The 8,104-nt window shown below is 36.0% G+C and overlaps 3 protein-coding genes across 4 annotated transcripts in view; 2 read left to right on the top strand and 1 right to left on the bottom strand.

Moving 5' to 3' along the window:
• The window catches only part of LOC107644492 (phospholipase A2-alpha), a 3,263-nt gene extending 2,015 nt beyond the window's left edge, over positions 1–1,248 (top strand). The window contains exon 4 of the mRNA XM_016348358.2: positions 839–1,248. Coding sequence (XP_016203844.1) covers positions 839–1,014 — 176 coding nt within the window. The 3' untranslated portion in view covers positions 1,015–1,248. The remainder of the gene's footprint in view (positions 1–838) is intronic.
• Positions 923–5,288, bottom strand: LOC107644490 (protein OSB3, chloroplastic/mitochondrial). Of its 2 annotated transcripts, XM_016348357.2 has the most exons (10): positions 4,853–5,288; positions 4,414–4,558; positions 3,784–3,865; positions 2,971–3,053; positions 2,722–2,860; positions 2,503–2,606; positions 2,270–2,417; positions 2,060–2,124; positions 1,782–1,972; positions 923–1,275 (listed from the first exon to the last, which is right to left on the bottom strand). In XM_016348357.2, the coding sequence occupies exons 1-9, from the start codon at positions 5,155–5,157 to the stop codon at positions 1,826–1,828; spliced, it is 1,218 nt and encodes a 405-aa protein (XP_016203843.1). In that variant the 5' UTR covers positions 5,158–5,288; the 3' UTR covers positions 923–1,275; positions 1,782–1,825. The 2 variants fall into 2 exon arrangements, with proteins under 2 accessions (XP_016203843.1, XP_016203842.1); XM_016348356.2 differs by lacking the exon at positions 923–1,275 and having other exon boundaries at positions 1,542–1,972.
• On the top strand, positions 6,297–8,078 carry LOC110263060 (protein MAIN-LIKE 1-like). The gene is made up of 3 exons (XM_021103581.1): positions 6,297–6,390; positions 7,175–7,917; positions 8,000–8,078. Exons 1-2 carry the CDS (start codon positions 6,319–6,321, stop codon positions 7,790–7,792), a joined length of 690 nt encoding a protein of 229 aa, XP_020959240.1. The 5' UTR covers positions 6,297–6,318; the 3' UTR covers positions 7,793–7,917; positions 8,000–8,078.

The raw sequence follows: 8,104 nt of genomic DNA, 5'->3' as shown, positions 1-8,104 counted from the left end.
AGATTTTTTTGAAAATTTTAAAGACAAAAGTATACTTGATCCTTTATTTTTTAAAATATTAATAGGTTGGAGGTGGTAATAATTAATGGAGATATATGTGGTTATTAAGAAGCAAAAACAAATATGTATTTGCAATGTTGGAGAAATGGATGCTCTCAATTTTTTTTAACAATTGAGGGAGTAAAGTGTGATCTCTCACCATTAATTTTTCGATGTTGATGGTGTTTTAATTAATTAATTAAGTACAAACCAAAGTTAAAACAGAAATTTGAATGGAATCCATTTTGGTTTATTCTTGAATTGAAAAAAGAAATAGAGATGGTAGTTGGCTGATTGATGTTCTTTACTTAATTGCTTTCGGCCATTATATATTAATGGATCTTCTTGTCTTCTATTTGTCATGAGTTTATCCACATAAAACAGAAACTAATGCACCCTCTAATTACTTCATTTTGAAGATTGTAGAAAACCTCCCTACCTAAGTTATTGGGTTGATTATGACCCTTCTTCTGTTTCTTTAACTTCACTCAAATAATATGCATTACAGCCTTACAGGACATGTTATTTTGTTTATCTATTTACTTTCATGACAAAATTAAAAAGCCATTAATTGTTTGTCTCCGGTTCTGTTTTTGTCTTAAAAAGGTCCTTTATACAATGTGTCCAAATTTCTTTTATATTAAAAATCAATTTTGATAGTATGTGAATATAATAAAAGCTTTCTTTTGCAATAATTATATAAAGGTTGAAGCACGTACTGCTGTTCAATAAATTAATTAATTTTACACTATAATGTATCAAAATTAATCCTTTTGTGATCAATGGTGATGCTATGCAGATGACTACCTAAGCCAAGAGTGCAGTCAAACATTCATAGACTGCATGAACAAGTTTAAGGACACAAATGCGCCAACATTCAAAGGAAACACATGCCAAGTTGATGATGTTATTGAAGTTATTCATGTTGTCATGGAAGCTGCTTTGTTGGCTGGAAGAGTTTTTCACAAGCCCTAGGTAGCAACTAGCAAGTAAAGTTACATGCATTTCAAGTCTCAAGAAACAAGAGACATTCTCTGGTTTCTCTTATTGTTTTTGGTTATATTTACAAAATTAATCAAACAACAGTGTTTAATATAGTCATTGGTTTCGTTTGAAGTATGTTTGATCACTTCTGTGATCTCCTAACTATCACGAATTATGTAAACTGCACACTCTAAACAAACATTTCCATTGGTCCTTCGTTCCCAATGTGTTGTATGATAAGACCTTCAAATTCTGAATTCACAACATTCATCTGTGTTAGCTAATTCCATCTTCAAAGTGAGAATAAAAATATAAAAGCTTGATTCCTTCATAAATCATCAGTCATAATAAAAGAAAAGTTATTAATCCTAAGACATCTATATCTGACTTATTAACACGTAATATGATTTTATCAAACATGTTAGAAAACAGCAGGTCATAGCTTTTTATCGGTTTAATTTTTTACTTAACAAAAAATGTATTCTCTTTAGTGCATACTGCAAGGCAATATTATATGCTTGATGAAAAATGATTGAAATTACCTTAAATCCTGAACTCTACACAGTCAAAATTTCTATGATAAATTGAGGCATGATTCGCACTGAGTAGTGGATAGAAAGAAGTCTAAAAAAAATCTGATGAAAATTGCTTTTGCACATAATAAGAACAACAAATATATCTGCCTCATCAGAATTACCATTCAACGCGAAGCAGAATAACAGGAACTTTAAGAAAGCATAAGGTAATTAATTACATACAACTAGGTTGAATGAATCTTCATCCTCTGTTTCTGTTTCCAAGCTCATGAAACTAGTTTCTTCCTACCAAATTCTGCGCTTTCTTTTGGCTTCATGGGTGGCAACTTTGATAACACCCAACTAGGAGAATCATTAAGCCAGAGCACTTCACCAGTTTCTTTGTGCTTAAAGTCAGGAGCTTTTGGATTCCTCTGATGATTAAAATAGAAAAAGAAAAACTCGATCAACAATATCTAGTTAAGCCTGGTAAAGAACCTGTGGAAGTAGACTATACTTACCTTATCTATTCTGTTATCCCACCATTTAGTAGGGTTATTGACCAAATCATTCCAGGGCTCATCACCTAAACCAAGGACACAGGTTCAATCAAACATACGTTTATAAAACAAACAAAATGGAAATGAGGAGGAATCTCAAGTTGGCGAACCCAAAAAGCACAAGAATCACAATTCTAAGTATGTGTATGAAGGTCTTCATATGTAATATACCTTTAAAGTCCTTTGCTTGTTTTGATTTTACAGCTGGAACATCAAATTTCAGTTCTTCAAGTCTAGATAAAACCCACTTTGGAGCGTTGTTAAGCCATAGGGCACCGTTCCCATCCTTGCGTTTGAAGTCAGGGAACCTAGGATTCACCTGCAAAGTAAGCATAATTATAAGTTCTTCCAAATAAATTAGTCAGCAGGGGAAAAACCAAAAGGTATGAGACAGCAATAACTACCTGCCCATCACGTTTGCTGTCACGGTAATCAGTCCACTGCTTTGGGTCATCCAAAAGATCAGTCCAAGGAGCAAGTGAAGAGTCTCTAACTTTCTTTAAATCATCTATAAGCAAATTAGAATGGAAAACTTTTGGAATGTTTCGAATGAACCACTTAGCAATTACCATGAAATAAAAGTTACATATATATATATATATATATACTGCATCAAGACTTACTTGTTGAGTGCTTCAATTCAGGTTTCAAATCAATTGACATGGAATCCAGTTTATCTTGCAGCCATTTGGGAGTTGAACTATTAATAAAGAGTAACTCACCATCCGTTTTTCTTTCAAAAGCTGCCCCCTTTGGATTCTCCTACATTAATTTGCAGCAATATTTAGAAAATAAGTTTGAAGGAAACATCATCATTGCCGATACTAGATGGGCAAAACAAAGATGATGAGTCAAAGAGGAAATTCAATAACCTTTAGATATCGGACATCCCACCATTCAAAAGGGTTAGAAAGGAGATCGTTCCAAGTGTTGTCTATGACATGCTCCTCACTTGCTAATATGATAGAAACAACATATCACTAAAAAGTTCTCAAGGGCATTGTGGTTAAAGCCAAAGCAGCATAACATATATAATGCACAATATTCAGAACCCATAATTCCTACTGTTAGTTTAAAGAATTTAGTCTTATATGGATCAAATTTTTCCCCGGTATTAAACTTTAAGTTCAGCATAAAACTTATTGTTATTCAGAAACTTTGCATTATGTAATGGACAACAATGGCATCCACATCATACCACCAACAGCTAAAACTGTCACAGATTAATACCTTTTTTTTTTCCCCCAAAGATAGGAGTGAGACTTGAACCTGCGACCTCTAGGTGAGTATAGGAAGACTATGCCATTTAAGCTATAGCTCATTGGCAGATTAATACCTTATTTACTACTGAAAAAAAAAAATCTACCGTATACATATACATTGAAAATTGGAAGATATTATCATGAAAGAAAAATGAACTGAAAGTCTAAAACACAGATTAGCAAAAAAAAAAGTTTCTTCATGTCCATTAACTGCAACTTACTATGCATGCATACCATACAACCACAACGACTTATCCCATTAGGTGGGGTCGGCTACATGGATCAAATGACACCATTGCGGCCTATCATGCATGCCATACACAGCATTGTTTATTTGCTAATCTCATTCCCTCATCTTCACATTCTAAGATATTAAGAACAACATGCTAATAAATAGAGAAGAGCATACACCAAACAAACTACCTGTACATTCTTGCTTTGAAGTTGCAGATATTTTCTCCAGTTGAGGATATCCTTGGACAAAGTTGAGGCTTTGTACAACAACCTTAAATGATTAAAGCAAAGATGTGAATCCCAAACCTTACATCTTTTCCCACTGAATAATCAACAAGGAACCACCCTATAAGACGGGCATAAGAGCGAAAGGAAACATGCTAGTCATGTCTGTAGCTAAATAATTTTTTATCTTTACTATAATAAGAGGGGACGATGGTATTGGAAGCCATTGGTTGGATACTTCAAAATTGTGCTGGAACAAACAGTACTGTACAGACTACATAATCAATTCCTTCCAATGTTCTTTTTTATTTCTGTTAACCTCAAATTCATGAGAAATAAAATGGACCTGAAGGAAATAACTTCAATGCCGTATCATTGCAATGCAGCTTCAAATAATTAAATCAAAACTTCTATTTATTCGATTAAGTGATATATATCTAAACACTGAAAAGGAACATATATTTCATTTCTCTCCATATCATTCCACTAACCATGAAATGTCGAAACATAGTCTTAACAAGAAGAAACTACAAATAAAGAAGCAGAATTTTGCTTCACTTAAACTACTAATTTCATTTACATATGAAACCATACCTGAATATTGCTATTACTTTGAATTTGGTTTTCACCTAAACGCGGTGGATCAGCAGTGAGTTGACCAGCCACATATATGAAATCGTCTTCCTTGAGATGGCAAGCCGCAGAATGAGCCAAATCACCCTCAAATATAACTGGAATCCTTGTATCAAGAATCAAAAGAGAAAAAAAAATCCATTTAATTCGAAGTAATTAAAAAAATCACATGATTGATCAATTTACTAGCTGGTGATATACCTAAAATTGAGCTAAACATTCATACGAAGCTACTAAACGCAAAGTTGTTAGTAACTGTCATAACAGTAACTGTACTAATTCATAGCTTAACTTTGTAACTAACTACAACACTTTCTTTACGTGAAGTATGATTAGAGTAGTTAAACAGCTTCATTTAATTTCTCTGCAAATAAACAGAAAGTAAAAGTGCGTAGCATACCAAAGGAAAGGAGAAGAGTGTGACTCTTGGCGAGTGATAACGGTGGCGGCGTAGGTTCTGCCGTCGGGAAAGGTTTGGAACTGAACCGGCATCCGAACCTGACCGATTAGGTTCACGGCATTCGCTACCTTCGGCTGGAACGGGATCTCCTTCGGCCTTGGAATCTCAGCGGTGTCAGTAGGCGGCGGAGGGATGGATTTGGATCGCCGACGAGTAGTGGAGGAGGAGGAGTATGATCGAAGGATCAGAGCCGTTGAATCCGCGGGCGCAGCGAACAATCGCAACGCTCGCCGCAGAGAATTCATTTCGGAGCTAAGAATGTGAAAGAAAAAGAGTGTCTAAAGCTAAAACCCTCTCTGAGTCTGCAATTTTCCTCTGCCCTATTTTTTTTTGGGTCTAAACCCCTTTTCCTTCGTAAGAAAGCTCAGATTAACTTTGGACAGGTCTGGGCCGGATTTTTTGTGGTAAGTATTTATTTATTAGAGAAGATAAAAAATAACTAATATGTGTGGGTCTGAGTTCTTCGGTTTATTTATATGCTTAAATAAGTATAAGGTTTGAATTTTATCTTATGTAATAACAGATCTTTAAATAGAACTCAAGTTGTTATGTTGTTTATCGGATAATTTTATTACTTATATTGAATTTTTAATTTGTATGTTCATTAAATTATATAATAATATTGTATATTTATAAAAATTCACAGATAAAATAGAATTAAATTTTAATAATAAATTTAATTTAATAAGATTAAATTCAAATTCCACTCCATCCTATTCATTATCATTTTTAATAATAGATTTGTACTTAAAAAAAGAGATAATTAGGAAAACAATAATAGTATTAATACATCAAGCATATTAATGTATTATTTTCAAATCTTAAATCGTATATTTTCCACTAATTTTTAATTAAATAAATATAGGCGTGTATACGAAATTTTAAGGGGTAAAAAACCCAAATATACCAAGGAGAGCTCAAAATTACCAAAATCAGCCAAACCAGAAATCCATACCTGAATCAACCAGGACGAATTATTATATAATTCGAATCAATAAGATTCGAATTATACTCTCAAGTAATTCGAATTTATATAATTCGAATTATCTCCATGCAACAAATGAACGTAATTCGAATCAATATGATTCGAATTATAGATATCCAAAAAATCATGTAATTCGAATCAATACGTTTCGAATTAAAATAACCTATTTCGAATTTAGTTAACTCGAATTACTAGGAGAAGTTCACTTTAGAGAGGTTCGAATCTAGTTGATTCGAATTAGGGTTAAAACGGATTTCCATGGTAATTCGAATCAAGTTGATTCGAATTACAACTGTTTCGGCTATAAAAGGAGTTCGAACCAAGTTCATTCGAATCAGTTTCTCTTTCTCTAACCCCACCAAATCCCAGAGAAAACGACCAACCTTTCGTACGAGTAAGAGCAGAGCGCCTTTTTTTGTTGATGGGGGACGATCCGGGAAGGCTTTATCGTTTGGATGGAGTTGCTCATATCGCCGGTGTGATCAACGACGAGGTTAGTGGTTTATGAAAGCGTTTTATGATAACGGTATTTGTTAATGGTTTTTGATAATGGTTTATGTTACTGTTAGTGGTTTAGGATAGTGGTGCAGGCTAGTGGTTTATTGTTAATGGTTTTTTATAGCGGTTTATTTTAGTGTTAGCGGTTTAAGCAAGCGGTTTAGGCCAGTGGTTATTGTTAGTGGTATTTGAAATTGGTTTTTGTAAGCGGTTTGTGCTAATTGTTTTGGATAGTGGTTTTAGTGATGGTTAGCGGTTTAGGGGGGTGGTTTGAGTTGGTGGTGTATGGTAGTGGGTTTTGTTAATGGTTTTTTATAGCGGTTTATTTTAGTGTTAGCGGTTTAACTAAGCGGTTTAGGCCGGTGGTTTTTGTTAGTGGTATTTGAAATTGGTTTTTTTAAGCGGTTTGTGCTAATTGTTTTGGATAGTGGTTTTAGTGATGGTTAGCGGTTTAGGGGGTGGTCTGAGTTGGTGGTGTATGGTAGAGGGTTTTCTTAATGATTTTTTATAGCGGTTTATTTTAGTCTTAGCGGTTTAACTAAGCGATTTAGCGGTTTAGTGGTTAACGGTAGCGGTTTATGATAAATGTGATCATGCATCTGTTTTTGTTAATGGTATTTGCACTAGGTTTGAGTGAGCGGTTTCTGTATAAAATGTTGGTCGTTTGTTTCATTTATCTTTTACACATGACGATTTATTTTCTGCTTCCTTATGAAAGATATTGTATATGTTAGTGGGTTGTGCATCTCTTCTAATTATGCGGTTTATGTACTGGCCAGCCTCGTCGTTGCATATCCAGCGTTAGGCGGCAGCAGGGGATGCGTCTTGATGAGAGGTACGTTCCGTACCTGCAGATGGCCGGATTGTACCATCTTGCGAGACTGAATGACAGATGGTTCCGACTAGACGAGCCCCTAGTCAGCGCATTTGTCGAGAGGTGGCGGCCTGAGACGCACACCTTCCACATGCCGTTCGGAGAGTGCACCATCACGCTTCAGGACGTCGCATACCAGCTGGGGTTGCCAGTGGACGGAAATTACGTTAGTGGTTGCCTGATAGACTTCCACCTTTACATTGAGGGTGGGAGACCTGCTTGGCAGTGGTTCCATGAGTTGCTCGGTGTTTTACCTCCCGAGAACCAGGTGCAGAAATTCGCAGTCAACTGCACCTGGTTTCAGGAGACATTTGCAGAGTGTCCAGACGGGGCTGATGAGGAGACAGTTAGGCGCTTTGTCCGGGCCTATATCATGATGTTATTGGGTACGCAGCTCTTTGCCGACAAGTCCGGCAATCGTATACACATCAGATGGCTACCTTATGTTGCTCGGCTTGAGGAGATGGGTCGCTACAGTTGGGGGTCGGCGGCACTTGCATGGTTGTACAGGTGCATGTGCTGAGTCGCCAACAGACATGTGGTGAAGTTAGCTGGCCCTTTACAGTTACTACAGTCTTGGATATTCTGGAGGTTTCCCACTCTTAGACCATCTGGGTATGATGAGATTAGCTGGCCCCTTGCCTCGAGGTACCGTTATTATTTTGTATTATATATTCTTCTCGTATTTATTTTCGATTATGAAACCAATTTTAATGTTTCTCGTACGCAGATGGTCTGGTTACAATCCTGAGATTAGCAACAAGGGACCTCGGGTACAGATGGCTCGCCTGAAGATCGACTTGTTACAGCCTCGGCAGGTAAGTACGCAGAACAT

Source organism: Arachis ipaensis, chromosome B05, assembly GCF_000816755.2.
Source record: "Arachis ipaensis cultivar K30076 chromosome B05, Araip1.1, whole genome shotgun sequence".
Taxonomy (NCBI): domain Eukaryota; kingdom Viridiplantae; phylum Streptophyta; class Magnoliopsida; order Fabales; family Fabaceae; genus Arachis; species Arachis ipaensis.
The sequence above is the reverse complement of the archived record's forward strand: the minus strand, read 5'-3'. Positions and strand labels throughout refer to the sequence as shown.